Source organism: Antennarius striatus, chromosome 3, assembly GCF_040054535.1.
Source record: "Antennarius striatus isolate MH-2024 chromosome 3, ASM4005453v1, whole genome shotgun sequence".
In the NCBI taxonomy this organism is placed as follows: domain Eukaryota; kingdom Metazoa; phylum Chordata; class Actinopteri; order Lophiiformes; family Antennariidae; genus Antennarius; species Antennarius striatus.
The window spans coordinates 3,582,513-3,606,464 of NC_090778.1; the positions used below are offsets into that span (position 1 = coordinate 3,582,513).

The 23,952-nt window shown below is 40.3% G+C and overlaps 1 protein-coding gene across 2 annotated transcripts in view; it reads left to right on the forward strand.

The window, feature by feature from the left end:
- The window catches only part of apba1a (amyloid beta (A4) precursor protein-binding, family A, member 1a), a 33,572-nt gene extending 11,412 nt beyond the window's left edge, over positions 1-22,160 (forward strand). Inside the window, exons 2-13 of one of the 2 annotated variants that reach the window (XM_068310853.1) lie at positions 5,159-6,760; positions 11,917-12,015; positions 12,124-12,163; positions 12,730-12,875; positions 15,416-15,448; positions 18,105-18,191; positions 18,988-19,173; positions 19,281-19,460; positions 20,242-20,454; positions 20,698-20,817; positions 20,896-21,036; positions 21,826-22,160. In XM_068310853.1, coding sequence (XP_068166954.1) covers positions 5,198-6,760; positions 11,917-12,015; positions 12,124-12,163; positions 12,730-12,875; positions 15,416-15,448; positions 18,105-18,191; positions 18,988-19,173; positions 19,281-19,460; positions 20,242-20,454; positions 20,698-20,817; positions 20,896-21,036; positions 21,826-21,897 — 2,880 coding nt within the window. In that variant the 5' untranslated portion in view covers positions 5,159-5,197 and the 3' untranslated portion in view covers positions 21,898-22,160. The remainder of the gene's footprint in view (positions 1-5,158; positions 6,761-11,916; positions 12,016-12,123; positions 12,164-12,729; positions 12,876-15,415; positions 15,449-18,104; positions 18,192-18,987; positions 19,174-19,280; positions 19,461-20,241; positions 20,455-20,697; positions 20,818-20,895; positions 21,037-21,825) is intronic. The other variant, XM_068310854.1, reaches the window with a different exon arrangement.
- The last annotated feature ends 1,792 nt before the right edge of the window (positions 22,161-23,952 follow it).

Below are 23,952 nucleotides of genomic sequence, written 5' to 3' on the forward strand. Positions count from 1 at the left end.
CAGTGTGAATGAGAATCAGATTTATGTGTGACAAATGTTAATTCCAGTGTCACCTGAAAGCAACACGTGGGAATTGGTAATTCCGACGTGCCTTGAATGTGACATGAGTACGCCTTCAGAGAGGAAAGAGGAGCATGTGGTGTTCCCATCCTCTACAGATATCCCTGTTAGTTTCTGTTGATGCCTTAAATCAGGGGTGCGAAACTCATTTTCACTGAGGGCCACGTCAGCATTATGGCTGTCCTCAAAGGACCAGATGTAACTTATAAAGGTAACTAAATGTAACTCAGTGTAGGAAATAAATGCTATTCCTTAATGTTGAATAACTCTGAATTTATTACTGATTCATGGTACAAACGTTGTAGTTGCACAGAAAAAAATATGTTTGTTTGATTCTCTGGTCAAGGCGGATGACAGCCCAAAAGAGTCTGGGTCCTGCCCGGAGTTTCTTCCTCAATGAGGGAGTTTTTGATTGAAATTTGATTGCCATAACATCAATCCTTTTTAATTTGTCGGGTCATGAAACCCACAAACCTCCATCAGTCGAGGATCAAACTATCCAAGAGAATAAAGAAAAATAACATCAAACACAAGTTGGGACGTTAATGCTTTTGACAATATTAAAATGGGTTTAATTACTGCATTGTTGGAAATGTAGTTTTTCTCAAAGCACACTTTTGACCGATTCATTTTTAGACACTCTGACTCCGCTCTCGCAGGCCACATATAATGATGTGGCGGGCCACATTTGGCCCCCGGGCCTTGTGTTTGACACATGTGTCTTAAAGGGTATTTTCTGACTGCTGTTCTCTCTTTAACCTGGCATCGTGTTATTGGCTACAGTCAAATGTTACTCTAAGATTTTAATGCAACATTGTCAGATCATAGGTCTGTTCACTGATGTGAACAGACAGAAGAAACAACATTTAGCATGCAGACTGTCTATTCTGCAGTCACTTTCACTTTCTTTCACAGTTTAAACTTTCAGCTGCAGTGCAGTGTCAAAGCATAGATTTCAAACTGAATATCAGAACTTCTCTCCGTCCCGTTGGATTGTTCCTGTCGCCTTACACGATGGCCTCCACCACATCGAGTGATACGGCAATTTAGTTAGTTTATAATATTTTTTCTCTTGCATCTGAAATGCTGCTGTATTTGACTTTTGTCAAATCAGTTGTATATATCATTGTATATATCGTGCTACAGGTCTGGTCACATGTGATCCGTGGACTTGCAAAAGTTCGACCTTTTTACACCTGCTTTTACATTTCTGAGGGATAGGTGTGGAGATCCCAATTCAGAGCTGCTGTGAGAGGATGCACAGATTGCATCTTTGTGTGGAAAAGTAGTTGATGGTTTCAGAGGTGACCTGAAAAAATATATATTACTGAATTGTGTAATATGATATAATATTTCATGTTAAGTGGGTATGTTAAATAATTTATTTATGTTACAAGAAAACATGAAAAATGCTAAGAATGTTTATTTATTATGAAGTAATTTGACAAACACAAAGAACACAGGTCTTTATGATATATCACAGTATAATATAGCACTAACCCATTTATTGCAGCTTCTTTCGAACATGCAGCCCTAAATACTACCGTAGAAAACCTGGAGGGTTTGTCATTGATAACATGCAGACTCAAGTAAATAAGCAATATGAAGAAAGAATAGAGATTAATATTAAACATATTAACGGTTAAAACAGGAAAGGAAACATATACTATATAGCTTACCCTGCTTACATTCAAATTTGAATATAACACTCCAGCAAAATCACTGAGGGGAGAATTGTGCACAGGTTTTACACCTGGTAAGCTCAGCTCTGTTTTCCTTTAAGAATATATTTAATTAGGTTGTCAACAGAAGCCCAGGAAATGATGAGGTGTTGATGTCTGTAACACACAAGGTAAGAGAAGATGCCAGAAAATCTGGGACGCAGCTCTCACTTCAGTCAACATCCGTTAAAAATTGAGGTGTGCTGTGTGCGAGTGTTTGCTGTGTTAGTGCTTCTTCAAGTTGATTATTCATTTGCAGCACAGACATAAAAACACATTTTCCTGCCTTCGGGCATCACTTTAGAAAAGACAACAAGAGCCCTGAACGAGATTTCAGTCTCCTCGAGCCTTTCTTTCTACTTTCAGTCTGCTCTAAGCTACATTTAGTATTTAAAGTTAACTTGGCTTAGTTTGTGAAGATTTATTTTGACCAAGATTTCTTAAATTCAGTAAATAGTTGTCTGCACCAGGATTGTACAGATTGCACAGGATGGATAAAATCTAAAACTGCTGCTGTCGACTTACACTTAACAAAAGGTGATTCAGCGTCGCTGCATGCTGTTAACAAGGTAAGAGGCAGGCAAAGAAGAGGTGGGATACCGAGAGGACCAAGGAGAGGAGATGAGAATACATTGACATGTGATGTAGAGCCAAAATGGAGGTGGCAAAGGCCAAAGAAGAGGCCTACGATGACCTGTATGCCAGGTTGAACACTTTGGAAGAAGAAAAAGATCTTTACAGGTTGGTCAGACAGTGGGATTGCGATGGGAAGGACGTGTAACAGGTTGGGGTGATTAAGGACGGAGATGTAAGTGTGTTAAATGGTGCCAGCAGTGTACTGGGTAGATGGAAGGAATAGTTTGAGGAGTTGATGAATGAGGACAATGAGAGAGAAGGTAGAGTAGAAGATTCACATATAGGAGAGGTAACCGTGAACTTTTTGACCAGTGTGTTTGACAGAATTCTACCGGGTGAGAAGATGCTTGAGGAATGGAGGAAGAGCGTGCTGCTGCATTTTTAAGAACAAGGGTGATGCATATCCCTAAATCCCTCTATAGTTGTGGGAACTATTGAGGGATAAAATGACAAGTCACACAATGGAGTTGTGGGAAAGAGTAGTAGAGGCTAGACTTAGGACAGAAGTGAGTATTTGTGAGCAACAATATGGTTTCATGCCTAGCAAGAGTACCACAGATGCAGTATTTGTCTTGAGGATGTTGATGGAGAACAACAGAGAAGGTCAAAAGGAGCTACATTGCATCTTTGTGGATGCAGAGGTAGTCTATGTCACGCAGTATCACAGAGGAACTGTGATACTGCGTGAGAAAGTCTGGAGTGGCAGAAAAGTTCATCAGAAGAACAACCAAGGTCAGATGTTTTGGAGTCAAAGTATGAAAGAGCAGACTTCAGTCGTTCGGAGAGGTCCAAAGGAAAGAGTAAATTGGTAAAAAGTCATGAGGATTGAGCTACCAGACGAGAGGGCAAGAGGAAGACCAAAGACAAGGTGGATGGATGTAGTGAGGAAGACATGAGGGCGGTTGGTGTTAGAGAGGAGGATGGAGAAGATACGCTGACATGGAAAAAAGTGAAACGCTGTGGAGACCCCCAACGGGATAAGGTAAAGAGAACACAAGAAGAACAAGCATGCTGTGGTGTGGTTAGAGATCCACATCCACCTGACAACCCGTTATCCCATCCTCCCATGCCTAATTAGGGTAGCTGTCAAAAACACTTCACACAGAAAGTTTTCAAAACACACAGTGTTTGCTTTTGCTCCTGTGCTATTCTTGGTGCTAAAAATGCCTGAGCTTTCAGGACGTACAGGTAGGAAGTCATCCGTAAAACCTTGAGGAGAGCCAATACATGGATTAAAGCCTTGGTCCATCAAAAAGACCCCCCAAAAACTATATAGAGTATGTAAAGATATTTGCAGCCTAAAGGAATCTTCTCACAGTATTTTATTTGATGTCAGCTGGAAACTTTTGTAGCTCCTATTTCAGACAGGAATCTTGAGACCAGTTCACGTTGATTAGTTGAGGCACTGACAACTTCTAATTTTGAAAACCTGTGTGAAATATGAACAACCTCTGTTCGTTACCATATGAAACCCGACATGGACAATCATCTATTAAATTGCCGTGTTATGACTTCCCATACGTTTGACTCTAAACTTCCCACTGGTGTTAGTGTGGCAGTCAACAATCCGTTTTTCTGTGTGTCTTATGATGAAGCGGTGACCAGCCAGGTTTGACCCCCAAGCTTGCCCAGTGTCAACTGGGATGTCTCTAAAAGTCCTCTCCTGCAGACATTAATTAGTAAATTAGTTATGATTAGTAAAAGTAGTAGATGCAAAGTTCTTGTTGTGAGGGACCCACTGCGCCCCAATGTCACCCTGTAGTTCACCAATCCCTATCAATATTTAATTCAAATTATCGGTGCTTCAATCTTTCTTTCTTTTTTCACATAATTTCACTTGGATTTACTTGATTAAATTAAATATTGAAATAATATCAGAAGATATATCTGGGATGAGTTTCAAAGCAACAAATTAGTCAATAAACTTAAATGAAGTCATCGCCTCAAATTGGTCACTGGAGACTTTTAAGGCTTATCAACTATGCAGACACTATTTTTGATGGTAAACTGGCTCCTCAAGGAAATGAACAGAACAGAGCCAGATGTCAAAAGCTGTTAGCTGTACTCTACTATCCACTTTATTGGGGTTGTGCTCTGCCAGAACCCTCTAAAGAGGCATTGTGCTAAACACAGAACAGAATCAAGATGGGTTGGTAGGTCTAGAAGAGCAATTTGTAGACTGTTTCCATCAGAAGTCTCAGATTTAATAAATTAACCATCAACATTTTCCAGTCTGTCAATTAACTGTTGAAGAACATGCTGACAATGTGAAAGGAGACAAAATATATCCATCGGGTTTCATGGCAATCCATCAATGTAGAATCTATAATAGACATTGATGGGGGGGGGGACACCTCATCTTAAAGAAAAACCTTTATCCACACCCACTTTAGATTTTAATGTGTTCTTCCATACTCTCAGCCAACCCTCCCACCAAGATTCATCAATCTGGCAAATAGTTTTGTTTCAGACAATCAAACCGACAATCAGATGCTTATGAAAACGTAACCTCCTTGGCAGAAGTAAATGTTTCCTCAATAAAATGTGTTGTTTACCGTCAGCCTAGCAGCAAAGCCTGGACTGCTGTTGGCATCGTCTTCATCCTCCTGCATACAGTTTCTCCTTTAAGCTTCAGATTTTCCCACGTAGCCTGTGAATGATTCACCAATCTTCCAGTCAACCTTCTTCATATGATGTCTTCTGATATTTTCTCTTTCTTTCTTCTTTCCATCTCTTTCCAGCAGCTTTTGCCCTCCAACCGTGAACCGTACAGACAAAACATGAACCACCAGGAGACGGAGATTGGCCAGGAAGTGATGGAGGAGACAGAAACTCCTCCACGCCAACGCCACAACAACCACAACAGTCGCTCACGTAACCACAGCAACCAGGAGAAGAGATATCGACGCTGTGAAGCCCCTGGAGGAAATGCAAGTAGTAGATCCAGAGTAGCGCATCAACACAGGCCACAGGAGGAGCAAGACATTGAAGTTGGAGCTCAGTCTGCCTTGCCACAGCTGCCCCAACCTATTCCTCGTCCGGCCGTCACCCGTTATCGTAGACAAGGGGACAGTGAGGCGAGAATCAGGGCCCAGCAGCAGAGGCACAGACAGAGGCAGCAGAGGGAGGCAGAGAGAGCCCAGTTAGCACAGCAGCAGGAGAAGCAGCACCGCTCAGAGATGACCCAGGAAGACGAACGGGAGAGGGACGATTCAGTCCTGGCCCGCTCAGCGAGCACCGAGAGCGGATTCCACACCCATACTGACCGGGCGGAAGGGGATGACGGCCTGGTGATGATGTCTCTGGAGCCTGAGGGCCAACCAGAGGTGGAGGATGAGGCAGGGACTTATGGGATCCAGCTGAGGCCGGAAGCGGAGGGGTATACCGAGAGCGCCGAGGCTGAGCAGCAACATCTCCACTTGCATTCTAACTGTCCCCAGGCTGTACCCCTACCACTTGACCCCTTGCCTGGTGTCCAAAACCCCCAGGGACAGGGGGAAGCAGAGGAGATGCTCAATGCTGGCTACTCCAACTATATCTACACCCAGCCGCTCAACCATTCTGGGGGAAGATGCAACGTTCCAACTGGTCAGAGCTTAGAGAATTTAGATACTGGACCTGCGGATGAAGCCTACTCCGAACCCTATGACATTTACTCGCTCTCCGAGCATGTTTATGAAGAAATCTGTGACGTTCCGACATCGGTTTCATGTGCTGCAGACGGAGCTGGAGATACAGAGTCTCTCCAGCAGAGGAGAGCTGGTTTTCAGCTGTTGGAGGGCAGGGTGGGAGGTGGAGACTACCATCAGCAGGAGGCCGTGGGATCCCGCCTGCGACACTACGACGAACGGTCGGACGGGGAGTCGGACAGCCCAGAGAAGGAGGCAGAGTTTGCTCCGTATCCGCGGGCAGACAGCTGCGACCAGGAGGAGGACATCGACAGCATCGTGGCCGAGGTCAAAGAAAGCCTCAGCTCTCAGAGTCTTCACTGTGTGGAAGACACCATAGATGAAGAAAGCGAGTCTCCGCAAGCGGGCGAAAAACCCGAACCTAACTCCCAAACAGACTCAGACAAAAACCAGACGGCTGCCAACCGAGGGAAGGCAGCCAAAAAACAGTCTGCAAGCCCCTCAGAGGAAGCTGTAGCAGTGAGGAACAGTCAGGAGAAAAGAGATGCCATATCCTTGGCCATCAAGGACATTAAGGAGGCCATAGAGGAGGTGAAGAACAGAACAGTCAGATCTCCTTACACACCTGATGAGCCCAAGGAACCCATATGGGTGATGAGGCAGGACCTGAGCCCCACTGCAGAGTGTGACCTACAGCCAACTCTGGGGGGAGATGTAAGTACAGCAGCCGTGGGGGGTATTTATCATCTGATGTTGGATAAGTTCTGTTTGTCATTGGCAAGGAATTAAATTATTTTCTACCAGCGGAGAGTAGAAAAAGATGATCACTCCGACATCAGCAGCGTTAGTCACACAACACAGTACATCCAATGTGGTTGGGAATCAGAATGTGTCAGACAGACACAAACAGTTGCGTTGACACATCGACAGGACAAATCAGCTCTGACAGCGACAGAGAACCAGCATCTGGTAGACTACAGTCCCAACGACTGTAGGTTTTATGTTTTTTGTGGGTAATGACATTGATTGTGCAGAATGTGTAGAATACTTTTACAAAACATGTCTTAAGAACACAAAATCCAGTAACTTAATTTCCTTTTTCCTTTTTTTTTTTTTTATAAAACTGCACGTCAGTCAATGACTTCTTCAAAACCTCTGGACTAATTCACTGATGCTCGTTTCCTACATTTCTCAGTAGCGAAGTGATAGCGGTCGACTCAGTTATGGGTTTTATCTTAGACAAGGTAACTTTTAATAATAAAATTATTTCCAACTCCATCCTTGCAGCCACTACACTTGAAACACAAATTCAAGTGTTACTGTTATTTTATAATCACAGACTTGAGTGACTCAACCTGTGTTCTGTTATCGGAGCTAACACATTGCCTCATTACTTTATGCAATTCTTCAACTGAAAATGATAACTGGCTTTTAAATGCAAAGACAGCATCACAATCCATAACAAAAGGGGAGCCATTCGCAAACTCAGTCAGGGGAAGTTTAAAACTTGAGGGTCACGTCACGAAGTAACGCTAAGTACAGGTAAAAACACGTGGCTTATAAAATCGGTTGAATCTGTGCTGACGGCACAAAAATCCACATGTTTCTTTGTAAAATACATCACGAGCATTTACTTACTTATTTCTTTATTAATATGCAGATTTCACTCATATTTACATCTGAATTCATATTCCCTTTAGTGTGACATTCACAGAATTCCACTATCAAATAGAACCTGACTTAATAGTAGTAATAGTATTGTGCATAGATATAGAAACAAATGGAAACAGTCCAAGTGACGAGGCAAAGATCGACTACACTGTAAGAAAGGTAAGAAATGGCAAAACGTGTGTGTGTGTGTGTGTGTGTGTGTGTGTGTGTGTGTGTGTATGTGTGTGTGTGTGTGTGTGTGTGTGTGTGTGTGTGTGTGCATCTCCCACTCGTCTGCAGTGAGAATCTCATTGTTTTTAAATATATGTCCTTCTTTTTAAACTATATAACAGGGATCAAGACAAAACCAGATTGTAAAACATCTATTCCAGTCTTGAGTTGGACATGTACGTACGTTAGAAAACACAATAAAAAAAAGAAGAAAAGAAATTGAAATATTCTACATTTATCACAAGACCAGAACAGCAGGTCATCAGTGATAAAACTGTATGAACGTCTTCTGGAATTAAGAAGTCTGTAATATTGTAAACTCTAGAAGACAAAGCGAAGCTCTGACATTCGAAGCTGATCTCTTTAATTTATATAGTCAGCTAATCCGCCCACAAATGATTGACTCTTGTTGTTCTCAACTGAGAGCTGCTCTGTTAAAAAAAGAAAAGAGAAGAAAGCACCCTTAGGTCACTTCTATTTATTGTCTCCACACAATCATGCCTGTCAAGTTCTAAAATATCTCATTTTCAAGTTGCTTTTTTTGCAAGAATATTAGATACTCATCATGACTGTGTAATTCAGACAAAGCTGCCGTCCATATAGACGCCAAATGCATTACAGATGGCTCTTTGAAGGCCCAGTAAACGCGAAGGTATAAATGTTATCTGGAGCCTTAAAACACAGATGAATCCAAGTTTTCATAACATCCAAGAAGGTTTTGTGTATTTTATGAATATGACACAAACATAAAAAACATGGAAACATACATAAAAGTTCTCCTCCTTGCATAGGTAGATAGATAGAAACTGTATTTTTCCTGAAGGAAATGCTGTATATCATCTGCTGTCATACATTCACATCAATCTTTTGTCTCCTACTGTTGTCACCCCTCCCTCCCTCCTCTCAATCATTTATAGAGCAGCGGTGAGAAAGACGGTAAAGGGTAGCTTAAATAATTCAGTGAGGATCCAGTAACAGAAAGACCAGGAGCTGTTTTTCTGTTTACGTCACCTTGATAAGAATAACTGTTAATAGCTTTAAACTTCATATTTAATCCGTCCACATTGTATTGAACAGGACGTTTCATTTGAGAGACAGGACTCCTGTTCAGCAGACTCAGACTGATCACGCCTGTTGATCCTGATATGAAACCCTGAGTGAAACCCGAGCAGCTCCCAGACGCTGGTGTTCCAGTAACCAGACGCCGCTGCTCCCGTCACCAGTCCACCTGTTGAAGTTCAGTTTTGCACATTTTACTGAAAGACATGGAAAACTTTTGGATGTATCAGGCAGAAAAGCTCGAGGAGCACCAGGCCAAGCAGAAGCAGGAGGCCGACCAACGCGGTGGAGATGATGGAGATGGTGGAGATGAGGTGTGATACATCATTGATGATGACTTTCGCTTTGTTTGTGGTAGAATCAGACATCAGAGATGTCATGGCTTTATTTTTAAAATTTTTTATTTGCAATAAGGTTAGAAGATTCTCTCGAATTCACCATAATATTAAATGGAGGCGTGTAGCACCCAGCTGATTTCATCAGGGTCTTCTGTTTAATGGGCTTACAGGATCAAATTTAAGGTTTTTATGGTCCAGGATGGTAACACTATGTGGAGGTGGAGCTTTAATCGGTGCTTTTACACTGTTATGGTGCATCATATTTTATACCTATATTTTATATAGGTGACAGGCGACTTAACTGACTCATTAAATGTAGAATAAATGCGGCGCATGAGAAAAGTGAACCGTACCTCTAAACTTCACCATCTGTCACGTAGTGAAGAAAATGTGTCAGGACCGATGTGGTGATGCGTAATTAGGCCACTTTTAAAGATTCAACACATTTCTCTCCATGTCAATAAATAATTGATTGTATATAAATGTTTAATAGGGAAAATTTTTAAAGCATAAATCATTTTTCTAATGACGTGATCTCCACGTAGGCAGCATTTATGGATCCAAGATTGTTATGTCCATTTTATTCTATCAGACCCTGGAGGGTAGAACTTTTGTCTTCTCTGATTGGTTCTTAATTTGATTCAGTGTGACTGTGGGGCCTTGGTGGAGGAATGCGCCCCATCGTATGCCCTTCTGTGTTGAGTTCAGGGGAAATTAACAAAGCAAACACAATTAACTGCACAATAATTGAATTTTGCTTTAATTACAGTAATTGTAATTTTTGACTTCACTGTACTCCTTTCTTTTATGATCCACAGAAAATAGTCAGTATAATGAACAGCTCCAGGCACAAACATTGCATGTAACCAATTATACTATTATAAAAAATCAACAAACTGATAATTTCCAGCTTATTGGTATTGCCACAGCCTGTGCTGCAGTCATTGATGTGTTCAGTGACCACACTCTACAAAATCCATGAACTCCTTCCTCAATTTTTGTCCACCACCTGCTGAACCCACATGATGTTTGATGGACATTCTTGTATTGTCAAATGCTGTCAAATACTGCTGAGTGATAGAAAAGCAGCAGAGCAGGTGACTCATGATGTCAGGACGTGACCAGACTCTCGGCTAGAGATGTGTGTGATGATGATGATGAGGAGGTTTATGACAACGCTGCAGTGCATAGAATCCTCGTTACCGAGATGAACGGGCGTGCGACAGCTGAATCATGCAGAAACTAAAGGTGCTGCTCTGCAGACGTGGACGGAATGAGCTGCTAATGAGTCATCCTTATTATCAACAAGTATCCAAGTGCTTAGATAATGGGGATTATGCGGAGCAGAATGCAGAGCTAATGCTGTTTTGCTGGCGTTGTTTGACTCCACTCATCCCTTTAGGAGCAACACGCACTACAAATCAATACTAAACTGTTCTGAGCGATCGCTTTCATCCCACCATGAAACATTTCTGGCCCCTGATGGGAGTGATCTCCTCCAACCAAAGAGAGATGTGAGTCGTGAGTGGTTGGATGGTTGTGAAGATGCAGTTATTCCAATGCTCTGGTCTTCTCTCTGTAGGACAGTGCCCCCCCTCCCCTCCAGTAGACTTATGGAATCAATAGTAAAAGCTGTTGAAACTGTTTTGGGAGAATTTAATGTTGGACACTTCATCGCCCTCATTTGTCATTCATCTGTGTGGTATTTGCCTGGAGAGTTGTGTGGCTGTCCTTAATTAATGAGACCATAAGGGCATCTAGAGAATGCATGATTCCAAAAATGCTGCTTCAGTACCAGAAAATATAAAATGGATCAATATAAATATATTATTATAAATATAAAATACATTAAACTACTAAAATGTGAAGCTTTATTATCTGTTTGCATTTATACATTTCCATATTATTATTATTATTATTATTATTATTATTATTATTATTATTATTATTATTATTATTATTATTATTATTATTATTATTATTATTATTATTATCATCATCATCAGTAGTAGTAGTAGTAGTAGTAGCAGTGGTAATAGTAGTATTAGTAGTAGTATTAGTATATTATTATTATTATTATTATTATTATTATTATTATTATTATTATTATTATTATTATTATTATTATCATCATCATCATCATAATCATCATCATCATTATTTTTATTATTATTATTATTTTTAATATTATTATTATTATCATCATCATCACATCATAATTATTCTTATAATATTCATATTATTATCATCATTATTATTATTATTATTATTATTATTATTATTGTTATTATTATTATTATTATTAGCAGTTCAACACATGTGTCAGGAAGAAATCATGGAGAATTTCCTCAGTCTGTGTCTTGAATCAGAACCTCATCCTCAATCTAACATCCACTAACAGACGAGTGGTAATGACGTTGATATCCTTAGCAGAGCGCCAGTCACAGAGGACGACCTTTTGCCCTTTTCAATGCCCATGGAAGTCAGTGTATTTATTTGACATGCATTTGCTAACACTTAATGCATTTACAATGAGGTGTTTGCCATCTTTGCTTCACACACATTCTGCTGTTTGTTATTCTGTCCATGCAGTCTCCTTGTTCCGGCTCCCCCTCACCTCCAGGAGCAGAGTCGTCCAGCAGACATCTGCTGCAGGATGACAGCTTCGAGTCCTCTCCCTCCAGTAAAGAGGTGTGCTCAACAGTTTACTATCCGTCAGATTTGGATCACTTTCACTTTTTCACATTAAAGTTGGTCTAATGTTTGGAAATGGTCTTCTTCTTGCTTTTTCATGAATAGTCCAGGAAAAGCCTGGCGTCGTTCCCCACATATGTAGAAGGTGAGTATTTGCTTCCTTGATGAAGAATGTAAGGATTACTGGGAAAGAATGATGGGGTAGACCTCAGATCCACCCCTGGTGGTCTTAGAGTGTGTGAGGAGGTCATATCTGACTAATAACTGTGAACTTATGCTAAGGTTATCAGCTAGAAACACAAGTTTAGGTCATAAAGACACAACAACTCTGACATCCTGGCCTGCTTTCCATCACACATGGTGGGGGGGCCGGTGTAGGGTGTAGTCTTCCTCCCCATTGGTCGTCCTCTGCTGTCAGTGTTTGACCTGATGGAGCTGACGCCTCGCTCATCCCTGCTGATCTGCAGCGTATTGAACCGCTGACTGTTTTCTTAATGTCAAGACCTTTAGTAGTCAACAGAGGGGGGGGGGGTGTCGGAGTAGGGTGGGGTGGTGCCCACTATTTATCCAGTCTGATGTAACCTCATTGCAATTCCTAAAGAAACCTGTCTGCTGAATGATGTCATTGCTCCACGCTCCACATCGGCATCTATGATCTATTTACAGTTTAAAGTGATTGATTAATGCAGGTCCCTCCCCCCCTCCCTTCAGTCCCAGGACCATGTGACCCAGAGGACCTGATTGATGGCATCATCTTCGCCGCCAACTACCTGGGCTCCACCCAGCTGCTGTCAGACAAGACGCCATCCAAGAACATCCGCATGATGCAGGCCCAGGAGGCCGTCAGCCGCATCAAGGTGGATCCATCCATCCATCCGTCCATCCATCCATCCATCCATCCATCCATCCATCCATCCATCCATCCATCCACCCATCCATCTCTATGTATCTCCATCTATCTATCTGTCTGTCTGTCTATCTGTCTGTCTGTCTGTCTGTCTATCTTCATCTGATTGACTCTTTATACTCTGACAGTAAATTCCCTCTCATTATTTATTGGTCTCTTTACCCCCAGCAGCACCAAAACAAACACCCTTCTCTGTGGTACTTTGTTTGTGTACTCTAAATGGAACATCTCTGGTATAATGGAAACCCAATTTGCTAATAGCCCCCAAACATTCTTTTGCATTAGAGGTGAGATGTTCAGCACGGCAGCATCAGCTTCCAGTGTAAAAAGGGTCTCACCCCCACAACCCCCGTCATCAGCTCACAGTGATGCAGCATTCTTTCAGCCGCACACAAAAACGATTCATACATTCACCTCCTCCAGACTTTGGTGCTGCAGTCTTCCTCACTGCAGCACAAAATACGGTGCTATATTTTCCAAGAACCCAAAATACGTCAATACAGATTCTCTCCTCACTTCTCCGGCTCCTCTTTGAATTTATTTCGGACTCATACCTGCTGCTCATCACCTACCAGGATCTATTTTCTCAGCTTCTCCATTCCCACATGTCCACTCAGTTCACAGGACGCAGGCAAGATAATGAAGATTAAAAATCCCTCCTCTGTTTATCGTGAGCTCCTCATTCTATGGAATGATTTACTGCCTGAGATCAGAAAGTAAAATAACCCAGAGAGCTTTAAATCAGGTCTGAGATTTTTTTTGTGCTTAATTGAAATAAGGTACACTGACTGTGAATAAATATAATAAGGCCTAGAAATTAAAATTATCCTTTAATCTGTACACTGAAATGTACTATTATGTAATATTATAATTGATTTGTAGGTAAAAGGAAATGTTCAAATGTTTACAAAGTCCAAAACAACCCATTTAAACTCAACCTAGTTTTATAGAGTTATCATTCAATGCTTATATAGTCACAGCAGCTCTGGGCCTCTTGTCTCTTCCCACGCATTTAATCTATTTTATTAACATATATTTTAAATTTTGTTTGGAACAAGATTTTCATGACAAAATGGTAAATATGTATTCCAATCAATTTGTTTATATTCTTAATGGAATCACCATCCATAATCTGTAATGCTGTAATGAAATGCAGTCAATCTGTGCCCATAGTAATTAATTATTGACATTATATTAATTTAATAGAAATTTAAAAAAAACAGCACAGATGAACTAGAAATGAAATAAAGCCTATCTTTACAGTGGGACCGTCCCGTCACAAAACTAAATAGAAACCCATTAAAACTTTTACATTAGAACTTCTAAACAAGCGGACACATGTCTGCTGATGGAGACATCATGTCAAAGAGAGTCTGTGAACTGTTCACCGCTGTTAGTTGTTGTTCTAGTCCTGAGGATGAGGAGTCTGGGTGCATCGTCCTCTGTCTGTGCTGCCTGGACAACAGAGACCCCTGTTGGTCAAGGAGTGTTAATGCAAAAACACTTTTCCATCCTGTTGCCTTTGGTGATGCTACCACAAATAATCAATTAAACTAATTAATTCATCAAACCATTATCAATGTTTGTTATTTAAATGCTACCAAATCCTAACAAACAATAGCAATGACCAACTGGAAGGGAAAAAAACATGCTTTTAACAGGCAGAAACCTGTGAGTGGACCCGGCTCCAGATGGGCGGGCCTTAGCTGTGATTGGCTGGATGAACAGAGAGGAAGACACTCAGAGCAGAAAAAGTAGGATTTGTAGGATTCTGCTTTACAGATAAATGGCATTTAAAAAAAAAAAAAAACTAAATTATCAATACTGGAGTGTATGTGCATTTCAAAATTAATTAATATTTTAAAAATCTCATAATTACAGAATGGGAAATTTGAAATCTGAAATTTGATGTCCCTGTCTTATTTATGTCATGCTATATTGGGGTTACACTTAATAAGTGATTTATGCTGATTTTGTTGTATTTCTCAGTGCAGACGTACCAGGTTGATTTGAGGGTGAAGCTTCCTGTGCAGCACTATTTTAAGACGTTACCGAGGGGGTTTACTAATGATACGTTCATGCAACTGAGTCATATTACCTACTCTTTTCTGTGCATATATGATGTTTATTAATTTAAGTGAATATATGTATGAGACTGACTGACTCTGAGGGTTTCCGTTATGCATAAAATGCTATTTTTACCAGTAGCACTTAAGCTCAATCACTAGTGTGAAAACAGTCCTAGGAGTGCTCCTCCTCATCAATACCTCTCAGCTCTGCTCCGTCAGTCCAAGATTCACTTTCCTCTTTCCTACCAGGATTCGTGCTGTGATGTAATAAAGGTCGTGACCCCATGGTTAGCTTCATATTTAACACTCATTATGGAGCATGAAGCCATCAGTACGACACACCCATGATGATCCAGTCAGTCTCTCCTGTGTGCGAATCTAACCCATTACTCTCCTGTCTGCTTTATTCCATGCCTGGCAGACGGCCCAGAAATTAGCCCAGAGCAGGAAGAAGGTGCAGTACCGACACATCCGTCTCCTCCTCCACACCGTCGAACACAGCTTTTGTTTTGTCCTTGGCTCTTTGTGTCCGTCCCAACACATCACTATCCTGTCCTTTGTGTTCTCTTCACTGTCCTGTCTCTCATTAATTCTTGGCATTTTCCTGAATCCAGCCAGTAGCTTTATCGTATCGCTCCATATCAGACACCTTGTTCCTTCCATGGGTAAAACTGATCATGGAAGGAATCCAATTTGCAGGTTGCAGGAAACAGCTGTAATCTCCCGGTTCTGTGCTGATTCTTTATTTGTGCTGATTCTCTGTAATACCTCACATTCTTTAGTTCTGCAGCATCCAGATTATAACTACAGTCAAATTGTCTCAATGCTCTAAAACAGATTTAGAATTAAAATATTGATATGCATTATACATTTAAGAAGCCATATGACTTTTCAAATGTGATCAAATTACATGTTGAGACTATTTGATGATAAAGTGATAAGAGTATAGATTTAAATCCCTTTTTTCCATGAGTACAGTATTTTCTGCACTATAAGGCACACTGGATTATAAGGCTCACCTTCAATGAATAACCTATTAAAAAAAAATCCCATACATAAGGCGCACTAGATTATAAAACGCATCTGAGAACTCATCTTCAATGAATGGTCTATTTTAAAACTTTTTTCATATATAAGGCACTTTGGATAATAAGAAATTGAAAAAATTAAAGGCTTTTGTTTGTGCTTTATAGTGCGGAAAATACTGTATATACTGTACACACATAAAGTGCTGTTTGCGTGACTTTAGTATGCTAACATGCTAATAAGCACTGAAGTGACCATAACAATCAGATAAATTGATAGTTTGATCTGAAGAGGATGTTGATGCCACTCTTCATTAGAGCCAATAGGATTCAATATGTGGATGTAAAAAATGTCATGACAACCAGTTCAAAACCTGCTGAAATATTTATGACAAACATGTCAAAAACTACATGAATTTCCCCGAAAACAGGATAAAATAGTCAGTAGAACCTTAATATTAAGGTGAATATCACATTTCACACACACACACACACTTTTCACAATATTGTTTTTTTGTTTTTTTAAATGTGTTGCTGAAGAACATGAAGATGAGTGAATGGGAGAATAAATCCTATCAACCCTTTTAGAGAGAGAACATTTATAAAGATTTTCCCCCTAGAATCTGATTAAAGGGTAGATCAGATCATTTTCCAACACAGAGTGCGGCTGGACACAAATGTATGGTTAAATCATATTGACAAACATTCATTAAACTAAGTGAGATGAATTACTGGAGTAATTACTCTAATTCTTTCACCCTCTGCTGTTGGCTGTCTTGTAGTTTGTGTTCTCAGTTCGACTGCACTCATTACTGGTATTGATGACCGATGTCAGGAAGATCTGAGCACCACAAGAATTCAGAAGAGTTCAAGTGTGCATGGATTTTAGAATTGGCTTTCCATTCACTTTCCTGCACTGCAGCAGAAAATAAGAGAAACTGTAGTTCCAAATTTTACAGTGTGCTCCTATGTACTGTCTCACAGAGGAATATAGAATGATTAATTTTAATACACAGATTTTTTCTTTTGCCGCCACAATTTTTTTGTACAGTTAAATATGAAGTAAAAGTAAAAAACTACAAAAAAATCAGTATAACCTCTTAGAGCAGCTGCACCTTTGCATAGAAAGCAGCCTGTTGAGGCGGTTCGTGACTCCATTTGCAGATTTTCCAGACGAACCAGGCTGGGAGGAGACCTAAGTGGAGACTTAAAATTTTTGATGGGATTACATCTCTCATCAAGCTGGTGGACGAGCTGGAAAGATTCGCTGCGGAGACATTAAGGGCTTAGTTTTCTGCTCCTCTGTGGGTTTCCAAACAAGGAATCAATTAAATGGATGAACTAGATTATAAAGAAATTCATAAGAAATAGTGATAAATAAAGATATTACCAAAAATATACAAGTGTCTTTTCTGTTTAATAGGGCAACAGAACTGTTGTGTTATTTTACAAATAGAAGAGAAGATATAACGATCCCTGGAGTTGAAGTTCCATAGATGTTCTGAAACTGTGATGTTCTGTTGGAGATGGAATTCACTTCTCAGTGCACTAGTAGCTGGTCAGTGTGTCTAAACAGAGTTAAAAAATTAGGGTTATTTAACATCTGCTGATCGCTCATTGTTTTCTTTCACTCTTTGCTTCAGTTATAATCACATGGCTATAATCAGAAAGTTATAATCAGATGGTTATGATCACAAAGTTATAATCAGATGGTCATAATCAGATGGTTATAATTATATGGTTATAATTTGATGTTTATAATAAGATGGTTATAAACAGATGGTTATGATCAGATGATTATAATCAGATGGTTATGATCAGATGGTTATAATCAGATTGTCATAATCAGATGCTTGTTTTAGATGCTGCCAGACCTTGAGCTCTGCTTTATTCATGTTTTGTGTGTGAATGCCTGTTTTATGATGTGTGTCAACCACTCATTTGTGACTGTGGTTGTGTATATATGTGTGTGTGTGTGTGTGTGTGTGTGTGTGTGTGTGTGTGTGTGTGTGTGTGTGTGTGTGTGTGTGTGTGTGTGTGTGTGTGTGTGTGTGTGTGTGTGTGTGTGTGTGTGTGTGTGTGTAGGCTCCTGAAGGCGAGCCTCAGCCCATGACAGAGGTGGATCTCTTCATCTCCACCCAGAGAATCAAGGTGCTGAATGCTGACTCGCAGGTACTCATTCTGATTGTCTCATGTCAAACACCTCTAGACAAATCACCTCAGACCCTGATTGGGTATCACTTTATTGGAGGTTCATTAATTTATATAATATAATAATAATATCAAAAATGCTTTTTCCTAAAAAATGACAGACAATCAGAAAATTCTCGACAATGAAAGTCAAATAAATGCTGAAAAACCACAAGGAGAAAATCTAAGGCAGTTAATAGACAACAAAACGGAAAACAAAACAGGTGCGAGGCAGAAAGACAAACAGATTGCAGAGCAGGTGGAGACAATCACACACTCAGTGGAGGGAAAAACAAGAGTGAAACAAATTACTTGAACACAACAGAAAGCAAAAAACAGGAAATAATGACACAAAAAAAACAGGACTGTGACAGTTTTCTAAATTTTTCAGTTTGTAGTTTGACTTCAGGTTTTCTAAAAAATAGAAAAGGATGTCATTTATGTAAAAAGCGGTTGGAGAATCTCAATTTCTCTGATTCTGTTTTATATTTATATCTTAACTATAAATGTATGTATTTTTTTAAATATGGTAAACACATGTCTTCATGTATTCAGCCATTTCCTGCTGCCATCTTTAATAATCAATTAATAGTATCACTGGATCAGTTATTATGTAAACAATAATTTTGCAGTTATGAACCCAATAATATTTGATTCAGCAGGACCCCCACTCGGATTTGTCCATAAGGGGACTGATTAGAGTTGCCCGTCTTGTGTTGGGTTCATTGTCCTTGCAGTTCTTGGTCACTTGTGTAACTCCTGGTTCTCTGACCCCCAGGACACAATGATGGACCACCCTTTGAGGACCATCTCCTACATCGCTGACATTGGGAACATTGTAGTTCTGATGGCGCGACGCAAAATGCCTCGCCCCGACTCTCAGGAGAACATGGAGGCTTCAGACCCGGGGCAAGACAGCAAGCGCCAGTACAAGATGATATGTCACGTGTTCGAGTCTGAGGATGTGAGTCCGGCAGGAGTTACATGATGTCTGTGTGATTTGTGTCATTTTAACTTATCTGTGACAGTCAGTCGTGTTCACCATCGCTGACTGTGAGACTCCCTGTCTAGGCCCAGCTGATCGCCCAGTCCATTGGTCAGGCCTTCAGCGTAGCTTACCAGGAGTTCTTACGGGCCAACGGCATAAACCCCGAGGACCTGAGCCAGAAGGAGTACAGCGACCTGCTGAACACGCAGGACATGTACAACGACGACCTCATCCACTTCTCCAAGTCTGAAAACTGCAAAGACGTGAGTGTGGCTGTGCTTTTATTCTGAAAGGGTTTTGTGCTTTAATTAATGGGGACTTCCATTTCATCTAGTTTTTATCATCTCTAGAGCACGTGTGTCAAACTCAAGGCCCGGGGGCCAAATGTGGCCCGCTAGAACATAAAAGGTCAGAGTGTCAAAAAATAAATAGGTCAAAAGTGTGCTTTGAGCAAAACTACATTTCCCACAATGCAATACGTAAGCAAATTTTAACATTGACAAAAACGTTTTGAACAAAGTTAATGTTGTAACTTGTGTTTGATGTTATTTTTCTTTATTGATTGGATAGTTTGATCCTTGATTGATTGAGTTCTGTGGGTTTAATAACCTGACAAATTAAAAGGATTTATTTTATGAAAGAGAAACAAAGAAACATATTATTTTCTTTTTTTCTGCAACCATAATGTTTGTAACTTGAATAAGTAATAAATTCAGTTATTTAACATTAAAAAGTACTTACATTTATTTAACATGTATTTTATATTACATTTAGTTACATCTGGCCCTTTGAGGACAAACATTATGCTGATGTGGCCCCCGGTGAAATGAGTTTGACACCCCTGATATAGACCTTTTAGATGTTATCAGTAACACTGACATAAATACGTTCTGCTGACAATGAAATAATATTAACGTTTTATTGACTTGTTTTTGTGATTCTTTCTTTTTAATAATAACATGATTCTTTTTAATAATAATTGTTCCTAACGTTTATATGTAACACATCCTATGGTTTTGTCTCGTTTCTGCGGTGACCCTACAGGTATTCATAGAGAAAGCTAAAGGGGAAATTCTGGGTGTGGTCATTGTGGAGAGTGGGTGGGGCTCCATCCTTCCCACTGTCATCATCGCCAACATGATGCATGCTGGGCCGGCTGAGAGGTCTGGCAGACTGAACATAGGGGACCAGATAATGTCCATTAATGGGACCAGTCTTGTTGGACTCCCACTGTCTACCTGCCAGAGCATCATCAAGGTGTGTGTGACAGCATCTTTGATAATAAATATTAAATGACTGTTTGTTAAATTATAAATTGTGCTTAAGGTTAAAATAAATCGATAAGATATCCTCCAGAATTCAGCTGTGTGTGCTGTCAGTAAAAGGAAAAAAATACACCATGGGAACCAGAATAAAGATATATCTCAGAAGCTTTTTTAGGCTTCCACAAAGCATGTCTGTGTATGATTGATAATATCTGATAATACTTCCCTCACACAGGGTCTCAAGAACCAGGCCCGGATCAAACTCAACATCGTCAGATGTCCTCCGGTGACCACCGTACTCATCAGACGGCCAGATCTCCGCTACCAGCTGGGCTTCAGCGTCCAGAACGGCATTGTGGGTACCGCCGTGGCTCTGTTTTGTGTCTTTTCTTTTGAAACCACCTAAGTGTGACCGATGGTGTCCATTCTACAGATCTGCAGCCTTATGCGTGGAGGCATCGCCGAGCGGGGCGGGGTCAGAGTGGGTCACCGCATTATTGAGATCAACAGCCAGAGCGTGGTCGCCACGCCCCACGAAAAAATCGTTCACATCCTGTCTAATGCTGTAGGAGAGGTGAGACATCGTACCGGACGGACAGTAGAGATTAACAGAATAATGTGGATTATAGAGTAGACCCACTAAGCTGTAACAGATGAGTATCAGTAATATTAGCTGTGAATTTCACAGTTCACTCGCTGCGTAGAAGAAGCCGCATCAAATGTCTTCTAATTAGCTTTGCAGCGAGGACGGCTTGGGTATAAATGGCAACAGCAGCTACATGAAAACCAAAGGTGTGTGTCGGTGTGTGTGCAGCACAATGCATGGTGCAAAAAGTAAAACCACATCCTGACCTCTCAGCGCGGAGAAAGACCATAAAGTTCACACGACTTCCTGGTAGCAGAGATGGTTTTATTCACTCAATTCAAAAGTTTACCCTGACCTACTTTCATAGATCAAAACACTAGCTTTGATCGACGGTCGTACTCACACTAGACTTCTCCCTCGTTTTTCTGTTTCATCCAGTTCCTGAGCGCAAAAAAGTTGAACTTTGACCTTCACCTAGTTTTCTCAATGTCATTTCTCTTTCTATCTGCAAAGGTTGTGAAGATATTTAGTGAAACATACTAACAGACAAACACACCGACACCGACAAACACAACACGTCACCGCTTTGAAGCGGGACGGAATTCACTTCAAGAAAAGCATAAATAACGTCTTTCTGTCGTTCATGAGAATAGCACAGCTCCGTTTTTTTTTTTTGTGAAGCTCCCAAATTAAAAGGAATATTTAGCACAAAAAAGTAGTTAACCTGCTGTCCATCGAAATGATTCCATGAATTGACTCTGTTGTTGTTTGTCTCAGATCCACATGAAGACGATGCCCGCTGCCATGTACCGCCTGTTGACGGCCCAGGAGCAGCCTGTTTACATCTGACAAGACAAAAGCCCTGACCTCACACTCCCTTTAAATCTCTTGCAATCAACTATCACCCCCCCACCCCCACCCCCCCAAAGCTAACTCCGTCTATCCCAGCGCTCATCCTGCACCCACCTATCCACACCTGATGGACTAGAGAGTTAAAAAGTTGAACGGATGTTCACGTCTGCTGCAGCACCTCGTAGTGCCCCCACACCTCGACTGTGCTTTTTATCATGCTGCTATTTCCTTGAACACTGCCTACATCTTCGTTATTTTTCTCCAACAAATGATTTATTTGACATTTTCTTATGTACTTATATTATATATATATATATATATATATATATATGTACACAACATCTCACTGGATCCACCCCTGAGATCACCAGAATTTCACGGTTGTTTCCTCCAAAAACACCCATAAATTAAAAAAAAAGAAGAACTCAAAACGAGAGCTGACGATGACAGCGTGACTCCGTTATAAGAATTTATTAGCGTTTCCTTCATGTATTTTTTTTTCTTTCTAAAATTACCATATAAGTAAATTGTAATCAAAGCTGAAAATAAAACAAACACACACACACATGAATTCATAGCATCCAGCAAAGGATAGTTAAGTCTAGATGCAGTCGTAGACGCTGTGTAATAACTGAGTTATTAATGTTCAACAGATCATTGATCACCAAAGACCTCTTCCGTACACATTATCTTACATGTAGCATGATTTAGTAACAGACTTTGTGAGTGGATGAGGGTTTACGCGACACTTCAAATAGAATCATAATAAATAGAGAGTCATACTGAAGCAGCAGCAAATGTTCACCACAGAATTATCCACCAAAGTTCTTCTGCAGGCTGTTTTTTTATTTTTTATTTTTTAACGTTTTCTGTTCCTGCCATGCAAACCAGATCTGGTTTACACGTATGTGCAATGAGGGTTTGTGCTGGTTTATGTTAATAAACCAGATATTCTTGTCTGAATGTTTCCAGATGATTGATTTCACTGTGTATTTATACACAAACTAATGAAAGTATGAAAGATTTTTATTTTATTTTATTTAAATTTGAATGATGCTTCTTAAATGACAGTGTTACTCCTAAATATTGACAGTTTGCAATGCATCCAAGCATTTTCCAGGAGGAATACGCCTCATCTTTAACACACTCAACTTGTATAAACTTGAAACTTTAGTTAAATAATCCGTTATCGCTTGTTTCTAGTTTATAAAAGGTGACTGTACAGTTTTTCCTCTTCAAAATAAAGATACTGGGATGTAAACGATCAGAAATAGTCTCCAATAGGTAGAAACACTGTCATTAACCTGCTGTGGATGCTCTTGATTTCCTGCTGTTTCACAGTGACCTCTTTTTAGTGAAAGTTCTCTGATCAGAGGAGGAAATTTAACTAAATGTGCACAAATGAAGTGCACAACTAAAACACACAAGCATCTTTTAAACTGGTTTATATTTAGTAGAACAAGCCTGATCACATTAAGGACCAATATCCCAGAACAAATTAGACCACCGACACCATTGGGTAAGATTTGTGAGCTTTGACAACCTGAAATGTATGGAACACAAGAGTAAAATAGTGATGGATGCTGTCTCTGCACTACTAACTCCTGGAAAACTACCTGCTCTTGCAGATCAGGTTGTAAAACCTTTTAGATGTAATAAATCGATAATGTATTTTATCCACAGAGCTGGACTGATGGGGGATGTTGTTGCTTCTCCATTCTTGCCTTTCAGTTTGTGACGCCGCTGCAGACGCTAGATTCCTGCTCCACGCGTGACTTTATGGTGTGAACATCTGGGATGATGCTGATTGAACGACACTAAAATGTGAATTTCTAGATTGTCAATCATCTCTTTTGAACCCAACATCACTTCCTGTCCTCCATGCTGTTTCTATCAGAATGTATCTGCCTCCATAGTACTGGACAGTTGTGTTTTAATGCAGGAAACCCTGACATCTCTACTGCTGTACACCCTGAGTTAAACCCACTGCCCCCCCCCCTCCATGAAGCTTGGCCTTACTTCTGTACCACTTCTTTTTTTAATGAAACTGAA